The 20,449-nt window shown below is 42.3% G+C and overlaps 1 protein-coding gene across 9 annotated transcripts in view; it reads left to right on the top strand.

Annotated features, from left to right (window-relative positions):
• DOCK10 (dedicator of cytokinesis 10) overlaps positions 1-20,449 on the top strand; it is a 314,615-nt gene that overhangs the window by 218,846 nt on the left and 75,320 nt on the right. For all 9 annotated transcript variants that reach the window (XM_055120250.1, XM_055120249.1, XM_004610790.2 and 6 more), the window contains exons 14-23: positions 965-1,047; positions 2,207-2,329; positions 5,871-5,950; positions 7,762-7,949; positions 8,415-8,480; positions 10,970-11,062; positions 14,428-14,551; positions 14,751-14,872; positions 15,218-15,304; positions 20,250-20,342. In XM_055120250.1, the coding sequence (XP_054976225.1) occupies positions 965-1,047; positions 2,207-2,329; positions 5,871-5,950; positions 7,762-7,949; positions 8,415-8,480; positions 10,970-11,062; positions 14,428-14,551; positions 14,751-14,872; positions 15,218-15,304; positions 20,250-20,342 (1,059 nt within the window). The remainder of the gene's footprint in view (positions 1-964; positions 1,048-2,206; positions 2,330-5,870; positions 5,951-7,761; positions 7,950-8,414; positions 8,481-10,969; positions 11,063-14,427; positions 14,552-14,750; positions 14,873-15,217; positions 15,305-20,249; positions 20,343-20,449) is intronic.

Genomic DNA, 20,449 nt, shown 5'->3' with positions numbered 1-20,449 from the left:
AGCAGCAGATTTAAGAAGCTGCAGCAGAAAACTTTTATGCCTGAAAAGTTCAAAGTAGATGCACTATGACTGTTTACTCAATAAGATGTTCAACCTCTGCCATAGTGAATACTAAGAAATAGAACAGATGATGATGCAAATTTGATCGGACTTTCCATTTAAGAGTCTAAGGTCTTTCAAATGGAAAATAAGTGGTTACCAAGCTAATATTCTGAGACAAGAGTATTTTCCACATTTGAAATTTCCAAATTAAAAGGGAAGAACAACATCATACAGTGGGTTGGACACAGAGAATGTCACTCGGCTCTTCCTGAGGTCAGGCCCGTGAACTGAAAGGCAGAGTTCCAGAATGAATTTCAATATAAATATTAAAAGGTTTATATTATCTCATCACTGTATCACTGTCATCCCATTGTTCGTCGATTTACTCAAGCGGGCACCAGTAACATCTTTATTACACTCAGCCCTGAGATTCTAGCAGCCTCTCCTTACTTGTCTTTCCCAATTATTGGAGGCTCTTTCAGGGTCACGGGAATAAGACCTATTGTTACTGTTTTTGGCATGTCGAATATGCCACGGGGAGCTTGCCAGGCTCTGCCATGCAGGCAGAATACTCTTGTTAGCTTGCCAGGCTCTCCAAGAGGTATGCATATATCTTTTACTGTATTGGGGATATGATTACGCCATGGGGATCTTGCAAGGCTCTCCCATGCGGGCAATAGACTCTTGGTAGCTTGTCAGGTTCTCCAAGAGGCTTTGCGGCCATGTGCTTCCAGGAGCTTGGTCTTATAGTCTCTGGATGTTGGCCATTGGTGGGGTTACACAGCACCAAATGTGCACAAATATTATAATAATATATCATAATATATAATATAATTATATATAATAATTATATAATTATAATATTATCTTACAATGTCTATAAAATGAGAGTGTAACAGTATTTTCTTATTTTTTTCCATAGTTTGCACAAAAGATATTAAAGTCCAACAGGCAATTCTGCAGCAAGTTGGGGAAATACCGTATGCCATTTGCTTGGGCAGTGAGGTAAGTTGACAATTTAAACCAATGGAAAGGGGGCTGAGAATGTGGCTCTGTGGTAGAGAATTTTCCTTGTATGTGTGAGACCCCAGGTTTGATCCCAAATCAGAGATAGTACAGTGGTTAAGGTGCTTGACTTGCACACAGCAGACGCCGGTTCTATCTTAGGTATTACATGTGGCACCCAAGCACTGCCAGAAGTGACCCCTGAGCATAGAACTATGAGTAATCCCTGAACACTGCAGGCTGTGCAGTGTTTTATGAGTGTTTTATGAGGCTGTGCACCCTCATAAAAGATAATTATCCTGGAGATGCAAAAAATACAGTAATGGCATCTGCACTTACATGTTTATTGTAGCACTAAACAGATACAATAGCCAGAATCTGGAAAAAGCCCAAGTGCCTGAGAACAGATGAGTAGTTAAAGAAACTTTGGTACATCTATACAGTGGAATACTATGCAGCTGTTAGAAAAGATGAAATCCATGTTGATCCACTTATATGCAAATTTCATGACTTCATGGTTTCTAACAGATGCATAGTATCATGTTAAGTGAAATGAGTCAGAAAAAGAGGGCTAGACAGAAAGATTGAACTCATCTGTGGAATATAAAGTAACAGAATGGGAGACTAACACCCAAGAGTAGTAGAGATAAGGACCAGGAGATCTGCTCCATGGCTTGGAAACTGGCCTCACATGCTGGGGTAAAAGGCAGCTCATATAGAGAAGGGAACACCAAGTAAAGGATGTTGGGAGGACCCGTTCGGGTTGAAAGATGCATGCCGAAAGTAGACTATAGACTGAACACAACAGCCACTCAATACCTCTATTGCAAACCACAACTCCCAAAAGGAGAGAGAACAAAAGGAAATGTCCTGCCGCAGAGGCAGGGTGGGGTGATAGAGGATGGGGTGGGGGTGGTGGGAGGGAAACTGGGAACATTGGTGGAGGAGAATGGGCACTGGTGGAGGGATGGGTACTTGATCATTGTATAACTGAAGCATAATCAAGAAAGTTTGTAAGTCTGTAACTGTATCTCAAGGTCATTCATTAAAAAAAAGAATTAAAAAGAGTATGATGAATTATGAAGGAGAAAAATGGGCTTTAAGCAACTTCACATACAATATCCAAATCACAGCCTGAAAAAAAGTTATTTCCTTTCAGATCAGTATTTAAAGACAACCAGGGAAATGTGGACAGAGACTCGAGATTTTCACCCCTGTATAGACAAGAAAGCAGCAAGATTTCAGCAGAGGACCTACTGAAACTCGTGTCAGACTATAGAAGGTAGGATTTTTATTTAGATTCTCTTGAAATGAGCATGAACCAGATACACACTAAGGATGAATTAATCTTCACCAATATCTGACTACCTGACTCTCAAATGTCCAAACTCTCTGAGAAAGCAGATGCTTTCCAGGTGATTTTATGGTTGTGTCCACCAGACACCATGGGATCACCTGGTCAGAATTGTATGGAGGGAGAGTAGAACATTAAACTCTGTCAGTTATCTCCTACTGTGCAACAGTTGTTCCCCACCCACACCCATTGCCCCCTAATGTTTAGTGGCTTAAAATAGCACCTTCAATTATTTAACGCTTGAATTCACAGGGACTCACTAGCAAGCGACAGGGACAAATGGAGACCTTACTGGTGCCCACTCGAGCAAATTGAAGATCAACGGGATGACAAGTGGTACCAGAGTTCACAGTTAGGCTAAGCGAGGAAAGTTCATCACTTCCGCACATGGCAGTGTCTGGCTTGCCACAGCCTGGGGAGGGTTTGTGCAGGACCTACCTGCAGAGGGTTTGTGTCATGAAGCCTCAGTTGGGGCTCACGGTTGACTAGAACCTTTGCTGGCACTGGAGTCTAGATCCTGCTGCTTCTTCCTAGGAGAGTCTCCATGAGATCTGTTGGCATTTTTGTGGCATGATGATGGGACCTAAGAGTAAGTGTCACACAGAACAGAAACTAGTCACCCCCAGTGACTCAACTGTCATGGTGCCCTTTCTTCCACCTCACACTGTCAAGCTGACACAGAGCCTAGATTTGAAGAGCACTTAGAGACCTTTGAGTTGGGCCGTTAAGGAATCTCATACCACATCTTGAAACTCTGCAGGCAAGTAACTTCTGTAGAGACAATAACCCATCACTCTCCTTCGGATACTTTAGGAAATATGATGGAAATTAGTACCAACAGATGAAAACTTCAGAAGAAGCCACAGTATGTAAAAAATGAAGCATTGGGCTGTAAAGAGAGTTCCGTGGGCTGGAGCACATGCTTTTCATCCTGGTGGCTGGGGCTCAGTTTCCTGAACATTGCAGGGGAGAACACCCCCACTCCAGCCATTGAGCACCTGACAGTTGTGACCCAAAAATTTGACCATCACTGAGTATGACTTTCAAAACTATCCCCTGAAAAAATCAAAATACACTGAAAACAAAAAATATAAGGCCAATAGAGACCCTTCTGTATCCAGAAAGAGCAAGCAAATAATAAAGAAATCAAAGATATTGAATTGGAAGAGGATAGGAGGACAATAAAAAAAAAGAATGAAGGAAAGGAGATAAACTTAAATAACATAAAAATAAAAAAATAAAGCATTATTCAACATTTGATGATGACCAACTCTCATGGTTTATCTAAACTGTTAATCCCCAATACATAAAATTTTTATACCTCTGCCTCTTTTCTAAAAGGTAACTAATTGCCTTGCCCATCCAAATATCAACAGCCTCCAAAACAAAATAATACTGGTATGCTGAGACAAGTATGATTAACATTTTCTGCATGTTCAATAGGGACTCTATTACTATTTACATAAAAGAGAACTTTTCCCAATGTCCCCTTTTCCATCCTCGAAAAAAATAAATTTTAGAAACCAAACTAAATAACCAACAGTATTGTAAGTCATCCAAAAAACCATTAATTTTGATAATAACAATTTAAGAAAGAATGAGTGTGAGTAGTAACATCTAGAAGGAGCCTCCCAGTCAATATTACTTCTCTGTGATCCTACAAGACTCCCCGGGGGAAGATTTCTCCCACGCCTTACCGCAGCACGCTTCTTGCTCTAAAGCTGTGTGTAGCATTGACTTCACTGGGCCTTTGAAACCACTAGGTGAAATGCACAGTGCTTTTCTTCTTTATTCTCACTGTTTTCCCTATGCATTAAATCACAAAAAATTTAAGTCTGAGCATAAGGAAAAGGCAAAGGCTTGGGGTGGTCTGATATTACAGAAAACTGTCACAAACCTCACGCTATCTGTTTAGCACAAAGAAAGTTCTCACCACGTGGGTGCGGTGGGGGTGATACCCATCTGGAGGTGTGATGCTGGACTCCTGAAATTATATAGAATGCTAAGCCAATGCCCAGTTAACCACATTGTCACTGAAGCTAAGAAGGTTGTCATCTTGGCTGCTAGGATACCAAGGACTCCCAATGTCACTCTGATGAGTCTTTGATTTCATGGATGTCTCCTACCTGTGACAATAATTCTTAGTTGTTGACCAATAAATGTGTAACAACAAACTCTCTGGTTGGACAAGAGCTAATTTATCCTGGTGTATTTGAGCTCTAAGCAAGTCACCTGTAGGACGTGGATCATTTTCCCAAGCAGTCTTGAATACTGAGTGTTTTCACCCTATTATGTCAAGGCATTTTGGAAGAGAAGTGTATTATTTTATTTTTAATAATGGCTGAGTTTGGGGGAACGTGAAGATAGCACAGCAATCAGGTTCTCTCCTTGTACATGTCTGACCCGTTTTCAATCCCCAGTACCACATTTTCATTCCCCAAGTTCTGCCAGAAATGATCCCTGAGTGCAGAGTCAGAAGTAATCCTTGAGCACCTCTGGATATATTCCCTAAATAATAACAAACAAAAATAATGACTGTGCTTATAAATTGGTAGTCAAAATAACTGAAAATTTAATGATCGGTTCTCAGAGTATGTGAGGAGCTGACTCTGATCACTTCATTATTTTTCACCTTTCAAAGTAGATTTCCTTAGAGAGAGAAAGCATAAAGATGTCATCAACACTTTTCCCTTTGTTGTGGAGAAAAATAAGCAGAAAAGTTTCTATAAGGAGGAAGGAAAGGGATTAGCAGGACTCACAAGATGAAGTGAATGTGACTGAAAGATGAGGTAGAGAAAGAGCTTTTGTTTGTTTTTTGGGGGTTTGTTTTATCTTTTTGGGTCATACCCAGCAATGCTCAGGGGTTACTCCTGGCTCTGTACTCAGGAATTACTCCTGGAGGTGCTAGGGGACCATATGGGATGCCTGGGATCAAACCTGGGTCAACCACATGCAAGGCAAATGTACTATCGTTCCTGCCCCGAGAAAGAGCTTTAATAATGATGTCCTAAAAAGCCAACGTTGTTGAGCGAAGCACCCCATTCTCTGTGATGGTGAAGAGAAGCAAGAATGCCCACTACTTAGCAACTGGAGCTAAGTCTAGCCTGGCTCTTTTATTTTTTTAATTCTATCACTGTGAGCTATGGTTACAAAGCTTTCATGTTTGAATTTCAGTCATACGATAATAGAACAACCATCCCTCCACCAATGCACATTCTCTACCACCAATGTCCCCAGTCCACCAACAAATGTCCACCACCAATGTCCCCCACTTCCCAAACCCACCCACTGCCTCTGTGGCAGACAATTTATCCCATACTCTCTCTCTACTTTTAGGCTCTTAATGTTTCTAAAAACATATCATGAGAGTTGATTATTTTCATCATTTTCATCAATTACAGTTGAAATTTTTTTCTTGAAAATTGAAATAATTGTGTGTGTGTGTTTCTGTGCTTGCATGTTTTCACAGAGTTGACAGAGTGAGCAAGATACAGACCATCCCAGGAAACCTGGACATTGCTGTCGACACCATCCCTATGGATCATCCAAGTACGATACTGATGTGATATTTTGCTTATGGAGTTTTTTAATTTTGTTGTTCAGTTGGTTAGTTAATTCATTCATGTGTTCATTCTTTGGTCACAAAAAATTGCCTTTGGTTTTGACTTCAAAATTTGAAATTGTTTGAATCTGATGACCTTATAGAAATCTAGAACTCTTTATCCATTAGATAGACTCTAAATATTATAAGGCAAAAACTATATATGTTGTAGAACCAAATGCTTATCTGATATAAGCCTTTTTCTCTATAAGGTATTAAATTATACTTGAATCCTCAAAATCCTGGCAGGTTGCAAATGAGCAAATTAAGGTTCCAATCAATTGACAAACTGATAAATTGTAATGGAAGAATTGATAGTCTTTCCAGTTTCTCTGAGTCAAGATTCAGGGCTAAATGTATCCCAACGGTGCTACCAGAGTATTATTCTGAGTACCAAAGAGAGCCCTGGTGTACCTCAACCTGCTCTACTTTTATACTCTGCCATCACTTTGTCATAGTCTTATTTCCATCAGTGAACGTTTGAGTTTTGGGAAATTCTTATTAACCACAAACATTCCAGGACCATTGTTTACTTCTGATTATGTTTCTGGTGAATTTCTTGGTGCTGCAAAGAATGATGAGAGCCACCCTGAAGTGCAGGCTGAGGACCATTACCTCGGGATGTTTGAATTACCAACATCACTATTCAGTTTCTCATTCTTAACACTTTTCCCACAAATCATTTTAATAGGAAATGCAATGAGCTTTCTAACTTCAACCCTGGCTCCAAATCACTTTTGTATTGATTGGCATGAAAAAGTAGAGGAAAAATTAAACCATTTTCTGAGCCTGACAAGAGGGATGAAGCTTTTATTACCTATGCAAGAGTAAAAACAACCAAGCAAAAAGCTACAATGTGCTCTTTTGAAGGAATGGTATCACATTAGAGAAATCTGAACGGATAATAGAATAATGGATTTTTTTAACCTACAATCTGATTCCCAAACGTATTTAGCTAACTACTGTTATTTTCCTAAACATTGAGAGATTCCAGATGGAGGTAAAAAGAGATAAAATTTTTTGCTGACTCCTTACCACAGCCTCCACTCTATAGTTTCCATGATGGATATTCTGATTTCTAAATTCCTGATTGTCTTTTCTAAACCCTAACCTGACCCCTTGAGATTTTTCTACAAGATAGATTTTTAAAGTTTTAAAAATTGAAGAGAAATATTTATTTATGCAGTGCAAGCTCAGGCCTATCCTGTGAAATCAGTTCATGGAGGGATACTGCTATTAATCTATTTGGTAGTATCAATAGTAGAGCCATTGGATGAAGTTTTGTTTATGAAGTTTTGTTTATGATTTATCGATAACCATATTTGTTTTTAGAGTTTTACACTAAAGATCAGGGGTTAATTCTTATCTCATAATACCTAGCTACTATATTCTAAGAGTCACTGACTGAAATATACTTTTGTATAAAGTTTTATACCCAAAGAACAGTTATTGCTCCATTCTCCATAAAATATTTTTTAGTTCTTTGAGATTTTCTTCTGCATATTTGATATTTTACATTAACTTGATCAATCTAGATTATATATATTGCCCACCACTTGTGAAGGTTGCAAGTTAGCACAAGTTGACATAAACTGGATTTCATTTTGAGGAATTCATTTAAAAATAAGTTGAAATGTATATTTATATATTTATATTTATATCAACTTATATATTTTATAAAATATTTTATATTTTATTTTATAAAAAGAATCATATTAAGTAACATTATTCCTTAATTCTTATTTTCTGATATTTTAAGACTGCGTGACATCGTCCTTTGTCCCTGTCAAGCCTTTCGATGTGACAGCTCAACCAGAACCCACAGTGGAGGTGGAAGAATTTATTTATGACTCAACAAAGTTTTGCCGTCCCTACAGAGTGTACAAAAATCAAATTTACATTTACCCCAAACATCTTAAGTATGACAGCCAAAAATGTTTCAACAAGGTATGCTACATGTTCTGAGACTCTGTTGCACCCCACCTAAATCTTATTAAAATGATTTTAAGTTGAAGTCAATTTACCTTACCCCAAGTGGACAAATACTTGGGAATAGAAACCCATTTGGAGAAAATATGTCAATAGTGGAGTCATAACTTTCACAAATATTTCAGGATGTTCAGTTTTATAATCTATGAACAATCCTTTCTGGAATTAATCCTAGATATTGGGGGGGCAGTTCTTAAGATATTAATGAAAATAGCACATGTGCCTGAGTCTTTTTCTTATCTGTTATAGAATTTCTCCATATCCTGTTGCTATTTCTGAGCATTATGGATAATGTCACATGAAATGTTAGGTACTCTACATTTGGGGGTTTTAATTAGACACTACTTATTTTAGGCACCTGGAATGTCCTTTGCCTTTATTTAACAGGAAATTACACTTTCATTTCCTTCACTGTAATTTCAGGCACGAAACATAACTGTGTGCATTGAATTCAAAAATTCTGATGAAGAAGGTGCCAAGCCCCTGAAGGTGAGCCAAATCTTCTCACGGACTTGGTGGGCAGAGCCGGGCTCTAGGCTGACCCCTTCTCTCCGTCACCCAAAGGCTTCATCTTTGACTATGGTTGAAAGAGGGTCGATTTCAGACACTGGGTTGAGATTTCCTGGTCTCGTAGTCATCTTTGATTATGCCTACTAGAAATGGCAGGCTACAGCTCTGCTTGGCTTTTTGTGAGTGAGAAGCAAGAAACCCATTCAAGAATAAAATAAATGCAAATTCAGCTCAGAAGGGCCTAACCCTGTTTGAAGGCGGGTCCCTTCTCCTTGCAGAATGCTCCCCTTTAAGTGCCCCACCCAGCCAAGTTGCCTTGCGGTGCTTTGCAGAAGGGTAATTAACCTTGAATGTTCTTGACAAGTTCCCTGCTGGGCAGGGCCTGTGCTACATACATGCCGGATGGCTCATGCAGCCAAGCTGTGTGGAGCTCACGTTTAGGAATGGGGCATGTGCCCAGCTGCCGGTGGGCCAGATTTCAACTACGCTTGCTGACTGACACATTATTATTTGTTCGCTGTGGATTTGGGGGTCACTTCCAGCTCTGTGCTAGAGGGTCCCTTTTAGCAGAGCTCAGGGGACCGTGTGGTACTGCAGTCTAATCTGGCCTCCTGCATGTAAAACATGTGTTCCAGCCCATTGAGCTCTCCCTCTGGGCCCGGATCACATTATTTTAACAGATTCATTAAAAAAAAAAAAATCGTGAGATTTGGGGGGCAGGGAAGCTAGCTCAAAGGGGTGGAGCATGTGCCCTCTATGCCCAAGCCTCCAGTTTGATCCCTGATACTGCCTGCCAACCATCCCCCACCAGTCACTGCCAAGTGTAGCCCCGGTGGTCCCCGAGCACGGCCCGAGGATCACTACAGCAGACTGCGTGATTGTTGGATTGTGCTGCTTTAACCCATAAACTGCAACTGCGTGATATTTTCAGAGTTCATATCTAATGTGTACTTCTTTGTCGCGCGCCGCTTCGTCCAGCGAAGAAACACGCAACTCGGAGATCCTTTTGGCTGCGATTTATTTAGGAACTTTCTCATGCGTTAGAGAAGAAATCAGGAACGGGGACGTGGAGTAAGGCGGAAAAAGGGACGCATGAGGGAGAACCCACTAGCTAGGTGACCTCCCCCCTTATATACCTCTCGCTGCCTGCTTATGCCCACGTGTCCGCATCTGATAGGTTAGTCACAGCTTATGGGCGTGGCAAGACATCCTGTTTCCTTATTAGGAGTTGTTTTCGAAGCACACAGGTGTTGATTACAAAGAGCGCTACAAAGCATGGTCCCATGGTGGCTCTCCACACTTCTTTCTTTTCAGTTTTTGTATGTTTGGGGACTCCACCTGGCTATGCTCAGGACTTACTCCTGGCTCTGTACTCAAGGCTTACTATTGGCTCTGTGCTCAGGGCTTACTCCTGGCTCTGTGCTCAGGGATTACTCCTGGATCTGTGCTCAAGGCTTACTCCTGGCTCTGTGCTCAGGGCTTATTCCTGGCTCTATGCTCAGGACTTACTCCTGGCTGTGTGCTCAGGGCTTACTCCTGGCTGTGTGCTCAGGGCTTACTCCTGGCTCTGTGCTCAGGCAGGGCTTACTCCTGGCTCTGTGCTCAGGGCTTACTCCTGGCTCTGTGCTCAAGGCTTACTTCTAGCTTTGTGCTCAGGGCTTACTCCTGGCTCTGTGCTCAGGGCTTACTCCTGGCTCTGTGCTCAAGGCTTACTTCTGGCTTTGTGCTCAGGGCTTACTCCTGGCTCTGTGCTCAGGGATCATTCCTGGTGGTTCTTGAGAACCAGATGGTGTGGCTGGTATTAAACCCGGGTTGACAATGCAGGGCAAGCGACTTACCCATTATACTGTCTCTCCAGCCTATACTTCTCTTCTTTTAGGGGCTTTCCACACCACAAAGCAATCTAAGAACTAAAGAGAAAAAATATTTTTAATAGGCTTGTAGCCAGATTTTCCTAATTTCAATGAATCAAAAATAAGAGGGTGAAAAAAATAATAAAACCCAATAATTTCCCATTAATCCCTACAGTAATTCTGTGGTCATCACTTAAAAGCACTTTGTCAGGTACCGATTGTATCTGGGCTACCAAGGTTTGTATGATTGCTTCGGACTCTAGCCCAGAGGTGAACGCCATGGGCCTTTTAAGAGACTTCCGCATGAGACTGGGATGAACACATTTCATCTCTCATCAGCCAAAGGTTGGGTAGTGATCAGAATCAGATCTTTAGCAGCGATGTAATATCTACACAGTGAATTAAACCTCTCGGAGTTTCTTCAGCACCCCATTGTATGATGAATTCAGGGATGTGGGCAAGATCATTCTGGCTAATAATATTTCAGCAAAGCGTGGCCAGTTATCACAAAATCTGTGTTTATCCCGGGCTGAATAATTGAAATATTGTGGCCTTTTCTGTGCTCAGGATTAACTTCAGACACTCATAATTGTTCACCTTGTAACTTTTTACCAGTGTATTTATGGCAAACCTGGAGGACCCCTGTTCACCTCAGCTGCCTACACCGCAGTCCTACACCATTCCCAGAACCCGGATTTCTCTGACGAGGTAAGGGCCAGGCTCTGCCGCCCGAGGAGCCGCTAAGAAGATGGGTGAGTGGGTCAGACCATATCAGTGATAAACACTGTCTCTGGACCACATGTCAGACAAAGCACAGGGCTTGGCCACTGCTCATGTAACCTAGAAATAGACTTAGATTTATTTAGAAATTTGAGAGTGCTCCAGAAGTGCGAAGCCAATTCGTCTACTTCATCTTTTAAAACGTGATCCCTTTACTATGTCCTTCCTCTGGTGGGTCACATTTCTTCCTTATTTTTCACTGGTCGGTGTAACAACTGATGTGTCAGACAGTTGTACCGATCAATAATGGTATTTATGTCAGGATGTAAGGTACGGAGGCTATGAGCATGGGCCGGGATTTTAACCTTTAATTTCACCTGCATGAAGTTGAACGAGTTTGCATTTCCCTCATCTCTGAACGTGACTGGAGCAAGACCAGCCCTGCCCAGCCCTCAAAGCGTTCTTTTATTTTTGGATTTATATTTTATTTATTCTTATATTTGTATGGGAGGGGTCTTCACAAATGCTTAGGAAATAGGGGGTCTCTCCATGCAAATTCTTGACCAACCTAGCCTGCAGTTGAACGCATGTGCCCCTGGATGCTCTATACTATGAGGGTCCTGCAGTGCCCAGGATTTTTTACTTAAGGAGCTTCTAAACTGCACCCAGTGAATTTAGGGACCATGTGATACCAGGAACTGAACCAAGGTTAGCCACAGACAAAGCATATGCTCTAATCTGAGGTCTCTTTCAAGATGTTCTTTTCAAGGGACCATATTACTACACTCACCATATCATCTTACTTAACACCTCCAGTGTCTCTGAGAAATAGGTTTGATTCTTACCTTCTGAATTATTTAGGATACTCTAGATTAATGCAACTGGTAGATGAGGAGAGAGAGTAAGGGGCTGTTGGGGTGTTTCCAATAATATCTTTGTAGCTCTGTACCTAGCTTAAGATAGATTTATTCAATAGGCTGTATTAGTACCCATCCGTCCAGAGGTGAAGTCCCAGTGTCTGGCCTTGAAAGTTAGAGACCCAGGAAAGCCAGTGATATTATGGAAAAAAAGCCTGAGCACTGGAAGTGATGCTGCGAATTCCAATCTGGAGGTGAAAGGCTAAGACAGGGAGTTGACAGGGAAGAACATGAATGCTCTGGCTGAATCCGTGAGGCAGAGAGAGAATCCAACTGTTCTCTTGTTCCTTACTGGTCCTGAGTGGATAGATGTCCACTTACACTGGGGATGGATCACGTCAGTCCTACTCAGTCCATCCATTCAATAGAAATCTCCTTCAGAAACACCCTCACACAAACCATCTTAGAGGGAAATACTCTATTATTTCTGTTGTGCTTTGGGGCAGGGATTGGGGTTCGGTATGGAAACACCTGAAATATGGTGGCAGGAAGGTGTAATGGTGGTGAGATTGGTGTTTGGATATTAAATGTAACCAAATATTGTGAACTGCTCTATAAAATTTAAAAAAAAAAATTATAAAAGAAAAAAAAAGAAACGCCCTCACAGACACACACAAAGAAAATGTCCCACCAGCCGGCTGGGCCTTCTGCAGCTTAGTCAAATTGACACCAGAAGTGAATCATCCCACCTTCCTATGTTAAGTGGTTTTGCCACGGGTCCGTAACTAATCAGCGTTGGTCAGAATTCAAGCTGGCTGTGTGCGGGCAGAAGCTATGTCACCACTGTGCTATATAACCCACATCACAAGCACTGACTCAGCAGCTGCAGAAACAGTAGTGAGGGTCAAGGTGCTTGCCTGGGGTGAGGGATGAGGCTCAGTGATTAAATGTCTGCCTTCCATGTGGCTGACCCCAGCATCAACCGATCCATGAGCTCTTGCCTGACACCACTGGCTTGGTTGGCCAAGAACTTCCAAGAGGAGCCCCCAGGCTTCTGACCACCACTTAGGAAACCAACCTCACCCCCAGCTCCAAAGAAATGAAAGGAAAATTAAGCATTGGCTTAATTGCAGATTGCTGTGCTTATGTTATCTTGGATTATAAACAGCTTCAGGCCAACAAACAGCAGTAATTAAACTTAGCTTCTCACCATGAAGCAAAGGTCTCGGCGAATGCACCTGCTAGTATAGCTGGAATTAAAAATAGCCTCTCCTCCCCATTAGTTTCCTGCTGCTGCTGTGACAAATGGTCCCAGTCTAGTGGCTTCCACAATACATGTTCATTAGCTACCCCGTTCTGGAGGTCAGAACTTGGCAATGGCTTTCCCGGGGCTACAGTCAAGCAGTGAGCAAGGCTGTGTTCCTTCCAGCAGTGCTAGAGAAAATCCTCACTGTGTCCTTTCCACCCACGTTGCTTTGTTTGTGACCTGCATCTAGCAGTGGTGTCATGCTGACCTCTGCTCCCCTCCTCACAGTTCAGGCTCTTCCATCTTCCTCTGCTAACGATCATTATGATTGATAACCTCTCAGTACCTGTTTTGCAAAACATGATGTCCAAAAGGAGAGAGAGAGAGAGAGAGAGAGAGAGAGAGAGAGAGGGAGGAAGGAAAGGAGGAAGAGAGAGGGAGAGAGAGAAGGAGAGAGAGGGAGAGAGAGGAAAAGAGAGAAGCACCTGCCATAGAGGCAGACTAGGCAGGGGGGTGGTGGGGAGGTGGCAGGAGGGAAACCAATGACACTGGTGGCGGAAAATATACACTAGTTTAGGGCTGGGTGTTAGAACACTGTGTGACTGAAACCTAATCATGAACAGCTTCATAACTGTGTATCTCACTGTAGTTAAATTTTTAAAAATTAAAAAATAAAACATACCGATCTTTATGATTAATCTTGGGCCCACTGGGTGATACAGTATATTCTTCCCATCTCAACATACTCACTTGAGTCCCTTTTTCCTAAAAGTGGCATAGAAGTAGACGTGTCCCTGATTCAGCTTTTCTAATGAGCTTCAAGGGATATGCATACAACTGGTCTGTGAATATACTTTGGGTGCTAATCTCGTTGGGTGCTATCTCAAAAGCTCACAGTTCTCTCAGTTTATGGTCCTCAGTGGTCGATTTGTAGTGTTTTTCTTTCCTTCTGTGACTTTTTGTCTGTGTGTGTCTGTGTGATCCATATTCTAGCAGATATAAATATCAAATAAATATCACTGGACATTCCAAGTTATCATTCACCCTTATACAGTAAAAGTACCAACATCTTAACATAGATAGAATGAATGTTTATGAAGAGTTAGACCAGTCCATCTAACACTGTTGCACATGCACTAACCTTCAGTAAAATAACTTTTAAGAGTCAAGCTATCTAAAATGTTTAGTGTTGCCTTGATACTCAGCAAAGAATGTCCATCACAGTCCAACTCTTCTCTCTTTTGTTGCAGGTGAAAATTGAGCTCCCCACACAACTCCACGAGAAACACCATATTTTGTTCTCATTTTATCATGTCACCTGTGACATCAATGCCAAAGCTAATGCCAAAAAGAAGGAGGCTCTGGAGACATCAGGTACTGACAGGAAGCAGCCAGAGAGGGTCTCACATGTCCTGTCCGCTGTTGGACCTGATTTGGAGAATGCTTTAAAAGCTCTGACTTATTGGATTTTTTAGTGGAGTTTTGTATTCATAAATAATGAATCACTTTATTTTTATTCCTCACCATGGAGTCTTGCACTCAGAAGTTTCCTTTTTATTTCTCCTTTGCACAGTTGGGTATGCTTGGCTTCCTCTGATGAAAAACGATCGAATAACCTCACAAGAGTATAATATCCCAGTAGCGACCAGCCTGCCTGCAAACTATTTAAGCTTCCAAGATTCTGCAAGTGGGAAGGTATTTTATGATTTATAATTTAAGATGGGAAAATAGGTAATATAAATGACAGGGGTTATTTACTTGGGGATATTTAGATAACCATCAGCCTAGTCTATGCATGCATCTATAATGGTGATGTGTCCAATATACTTACAAGATATTTACTTTCTGATGTCTTGTTTAGTTTGCGATCATAGAACTGATTTATTTAACAAGACACCTAGATATCGCTGAATGTGCTTGTTTGTTTTGTTCTCCTGTCTCTGTAATAATAGATGACTAGATTAGAAGGACATGAGATAGTTACTTATTTCTTTCTCTCAAATTGCTAAAGTGACCATAACAAACTTTTTTTTTTGATAGCATGGTGGTAGTGACATTAAATGGGTTGACAATGGCAAACCGCTCTTCAAAGTAACAACATTTGTTGTATCAACAGTAAATACTCAGGTAAGCACAGTTCCTAGAAGTATTAGCATCTTTTCTCTAATCCATGGAACACACCAGTCCTCAATGTTTACAAAATCTATTTCTCAAAGTGTTGGGAGAGCAGGTGATTGAAAAGAATGTTTGCTGCTGCACCATGTATGCCTCTTCCAGGAGAGGAGATAGGATGCTCTTTATGAAAAAGAAAAAAAGGAAAAGAAAAAGGGGCCAAAGAGATAGGTCAAAGGGTCAAGTGCACACTTTGAATGCTAGAGGTCAGGGTTTTATCCCTAGCACCACATGGTACCCTGAACACCACCAGGAGTGACCCATACACAGAGCTGAGAGAGCCTCCAAACACTACTCGTGTAGCACAAAATAAGAAAAAGAAAGATGGGGGAAGAGAATAAAAACCCAAGGGTGTGGAGACAGTCAAGTGGTAGAGCACATTTCTGTCATGTGCAAGGCACTGGGTCCAAACCTCAGCATCACTGAATGCACCACCCCGAACACAACACCTTAAGGTGTGGTCCTGGTGCCTCCCTCAGCACCTCTGGATGTAGCCCCATTCAAAAATGAAGCTTAAGCACCATGAAACTGAAGACCAAGATCTTAGAAATGGACCTATCAGGATGTTTTTTGGAGCAGGTCTTGCCTCCGGTGACATCCAAGTATTAAAAGTAAAGACTGCCTTGAGTCAAATCCCAGTGCCTTGCCCAAGTGTCCTGGAAAAGGCCACTAAGTCAGCAGAACCGCATTTGAGAGCCACAGCAACCCCCAACAAGCTCCATACCCCTGAATCTTCATTTCTGTGTTTGGAAAATGGTTACAATAAAATCTCTCCACCAGGAGCTCAAGGAGGTTCAAATTGAGTGATTGCATATGGAAATATTTAGTGGTCAGCAAAAGGTTATGGCAGTGTCATTATCACTGTACGCTCACTCGCACCCCTTCCCTGGCATCAAATGCCACAGGAGCACTTTTGTGGCACCTCCCGGGAACCACAGAGCAAGGTCTCACATCTGCAGGCTCCACGTGCTCCTTTATTCGGCTTTGCTCCAGAATCTTGTCTCTCTAGCCCACGCTTGGTTGCTGCTAAGAAAAGCAGAAAGGACCAGCCACTGTACTCGGGGAGTCATAATTTCTCTCTAACATCTGTTTCCCCAAGACAAATGGAACTCTCTTCCCTAGTCCTGGCTAGGACTAGTCTATCTCTAAACCCATTGTTGCTCTGATCCCATTGGTTCTGGCAAGTTTTCCCAACAATCACCCTCCACCAAGTTCTGCTTCTATTTTAGACCCCAGAATGGTTTTTTTAATTGTTGTTCTGGTCCTTGTTTTTGTTTTTGTTTTTTTTGGCTTTTTATTGGGGTGGGGGCATACCCGGAAGTGCTCAGGGCTGACACCTGACTGAGCACTCAGGGATCACACCTGGCAGGGCTCAGGGACCTATACGGAATGTGGGGGATCAGACCTGGGCCAGCTGCATACAAAGCAAGCTCCCTACCTGTGTAATCTCCGGATGACTGGGAACCCCCACAGCTGTCTCTCTCGCCACCTGTGTTTTGTGGTCTCCAGTCACTTCCCCACCCGGGTCAGCTGATGCCATGGGCAGACGAAGAAGGAAAATACAGGCCAGGCTGGTTGTTGATCAGTTGCCGATTACTCCGTTCTCCCCACGTGCCTGTTCCAGTCTCTCTGAGCCCCCCATTCTAGTCTCACATGGCCCCTCTTTCCCATCTCCTCCTGTCTCTCCTGCTCATCTCTCTGCGCTCTGATTCGCTGTCTTGGTCTCTCTCTAGTCTCGTAGCAACCACACCCAGTCCAGTAGCACAACCGACATATGAAACCCTTCTTCTTTTTTCCTTTTAATTGCCTTATAATTATGCATATTTAAGATGTACAGTTTGACATATACTCATGAAACCATTGCACTCAAGATAAGTAAACAATCATCTCACCAAGTTTCTTCATTATGTGTTAATAAATAAGTAATATAATTACCATTTTATAGAAATTACAATAACTTAAAATAAGTAAAAGTCAGGTATTACCAAGTTTAAAAGTAAAACCAATAAGTAACCCTAGATTGGTTTTTGAAAATTTTATTTAAGCATAGTAAGTAAAGATCTACAGGGAAGTAGATTAGTTGGGTCTTATTCACTACAGTGTTTTGGAAAAAGAATTAAGGATCCAGAGAGAGAAAAAAACAATCTTGGACATTTTAGGAGTCGATGGGTGACAGAAACTGTTTTCATTGTAGATTTTCTTAAACCAATCCTCAGGGTCTCTTTCCTCTTCTGAAGTTGTCTCAAGTGAGTCAAGTACCAAGTGGAGGGACTGGGGCCCCGTGGGAGATATGTTTAGACTCATATAAATATTACTTCTTTTGAAACCCCTCTTCTGCTCAAGGGCAAAATACCACTTAAGGGTGTTTCTCCTCTCCTTAGTCCAATAACTTAATTAACATCCTAATTCTACTTCTTAATATTAGTTATTTTGTATGGATACACTAAGAGATGCATTAAGCTTGTAGGGTGGCTCTCCTGGGAACATCTTGCTGTAGATCTCAGAATACAGTGCTCAGGCCAGATTAATCTTTCCTAACCCTAGTGGAGTCCTAATCCAATTGTTGCTTTTTAGATCATGACAGAATGTGTCCATGATCATACTCTTAACTTATAGTTATGGTGCTTTGTCCTGGCCCATCTAGATACCAGCTTGCCCTGGGTCCATCCAGTCCCTCGTCGGGACCCTGCTTTTGGGATAATAGGGAGTAAGGGCAACTGAGGCTTAAGTTGAGAGAACAAATGTCCAGGAGTGAATGCTATTTGGAGTCAACCAACTCCCAGGCATAACATTAACTGTCTTCCTGTGTCTATACAAAAAGGACATAGCTCTGAATTAACAATGCAAAGGACTTAAAGAGAAGAGAAAAGCAATATTTACAAGTTAACAGAGTCTGATTAGGAGATAAAGGTGATTGACTGGTTGGGAAAGCAGAGCACAAAGAGGTAACAAATAAACACAGAGGAATGGAAGCACTGTGATGAGAGTAACCCAATAGACCTAAGCTCCCTGTGACAAGGCAGGAAGGACAAACCAATGCTATTCTACACCTACCCAGTGGATAACCTCCTGTGTTTCTTTTTCTCTCGATGCTCTCAGATGTTTCTCTCTCAGGTATCTCTCAGATACCTCCACCCACCTCTCCTGCTTCTCCCTCCACCACCTACTCTCTGAGGCCCCTGTGGGGAAGCACTGTCATCTTTCCTCCAACCGCCTACAGATCTCAGTTTACTCATATCAGCACTCTCTCCTGTCTGTGTCCTCCTGGCTGGCCCCCAAGAGCCGTGACCCCGGGACCCCAGCATTCCTTCCCAGCAGCCTCTCCGACTCCCCTGGCTGCATTAGTCTCCCACCCCTCCCATCCCTCAGATCCCACTCACAGTCTTCTTCCTCAAAGAACGAGCCCTCCTTGTTCCCTGACCTCACAATGGAAACCTGTTTTTCTGCACAATTCTTGCCTGATTTTGCTCACAGAAGTCTGAGTGGAAATCCTGGTAGGGAGCCTGTCTCTCATGCATAATGGAAGGACCACAGAGGAAAGGTTTCCCTTGTCCTTAGCTCTGTCATCAGAGCAGGCCAAAAGCCTGGCACAGTGAGCTTGCCATAAATAATTGTCAAATTCATGAATAAATGAAGTGATGTTTAAAAGGAAAAACAAGTGCCTCTTAGTAGAAATAAAACTACATACAACTAGGAAGCTGAAATGCCTACACACACACACACACACACACACACACACACACACACACACATACACACACAGAACTGAGAACCCAAACCACAGATGCCTCTTCTAGAATTGAGATGTCAGAGAAGCCTTATCCACGGGACCAGGGGGCATATCATCCAGAAAATTCCTCATCTTACTTCCTGACATCCTAAGCCTGACACTTAGCTCAGAAGTTAGAATCTTTCTGAGGATGCGTTATCACAGGAACTAGGGGGCTTCAGCAGCAAACTCTGCTCTCACTATTTCAGAGGCCTTAATTGAAGACAGAAGTGTCAGGCGTTTTAGTTTCTTTGGAGGCCTCTCTCCTGGACTTGTAGGGGGTTCAGACCACCCAACCTGCATTGTTTTCCCATAATTTCCCTCTTCAGGATATTTTCTCCAAGTACAATCAGAGGTCTGCAAAAGTGGGATATCAGTGTGTAGATGCAAGAGACACCATCAAGGGATAAGTGTCTCTTTAGTGCCATGATGCTGTGTGGCCTTCCTAATTTGGGGGAGGGGGAACTTTTATGCCTAAAAATGTCTCTGTATGCATTAGAGAGTCTGTGTTCTAATATTAGGCATGGGGCAGAAAAATCTTGGAAGAAACAAGAGCAGAAAGATTTAAAAAAAAAACTATGAGGGCTAGGATGTGTGGGAAGATCCCATGTTTGATTCCCAGTACTGCAAAAAAAAATAATAATAAATAGTGAAAAATATAAAAGAAATAGAGCTAGATAGATAAGACAACAGGTAAGATACTTGTTTTGCATGTGATTGACCTGAGTTCCATCGCCAACACTACATGTGGTCATCTGAGTCCACCATGAGTGATCCCTGAGTACAGAGCCAGGAGCAAGCCAGGAGCACAGCCAAGTGTGACCCTGAGACAAATAGTAATGATGATGATGATGATGGTGATGGTGATGAGAAATAGAACCAAAGGAAGTAATCCTTCCATCTTTACCCTGTGGCCCACGAAGAAAGTGTGTCCACAGGTACCAATGAGGACAGAAAGTGGCTTTGTAGTTGAGGGAGTAGAGCCGTCCCTCCTTCAGTCCCCATCACCCGGTCTCCCGGGGATAGCACATGAACACAAAGGCCTCCGTCCTGTGTTTGCTCCTCTCCATCGTCATCACTGTCCCCCAGCCTGTGTGTCACCAGAAATAAATACTGTTTTTGCTGTTTCAGGATCCACACGTGAACGAATTTTTCCGGCAGTGCCAAAAGAGAGAGAAAGACATGTCTCAGTCACCTACCTCGAAATTCATCCGCTCCTGTAAGGTAACTTGGCATGCCAAGAGTCTCCATGGACTCCAGAACAGGACGAGTCCCTTGGGGACCAAACTAAGAAGTCACTGTTATTGGAGGGCTTCCCGGTGCCCTGTGGC

Source organism: Sorex araneus, chromosome X (assembly GCF_027595985.1).
Source record: "Sorex araneus isolate mSorAra2 chromosome X, mSorAra2.pri, whole genome shotgun sequence".
Taxonomy (NCBI): domain Eukaryota; kingdom Metazoa; phylum Chordata; class Mammalia; order Eulipotyphla; family Soricidae; genus Sorex; species Sorex araneus.
This window is presented reverse-complemented; position numbering and strand designations above follow the sequence as displayed.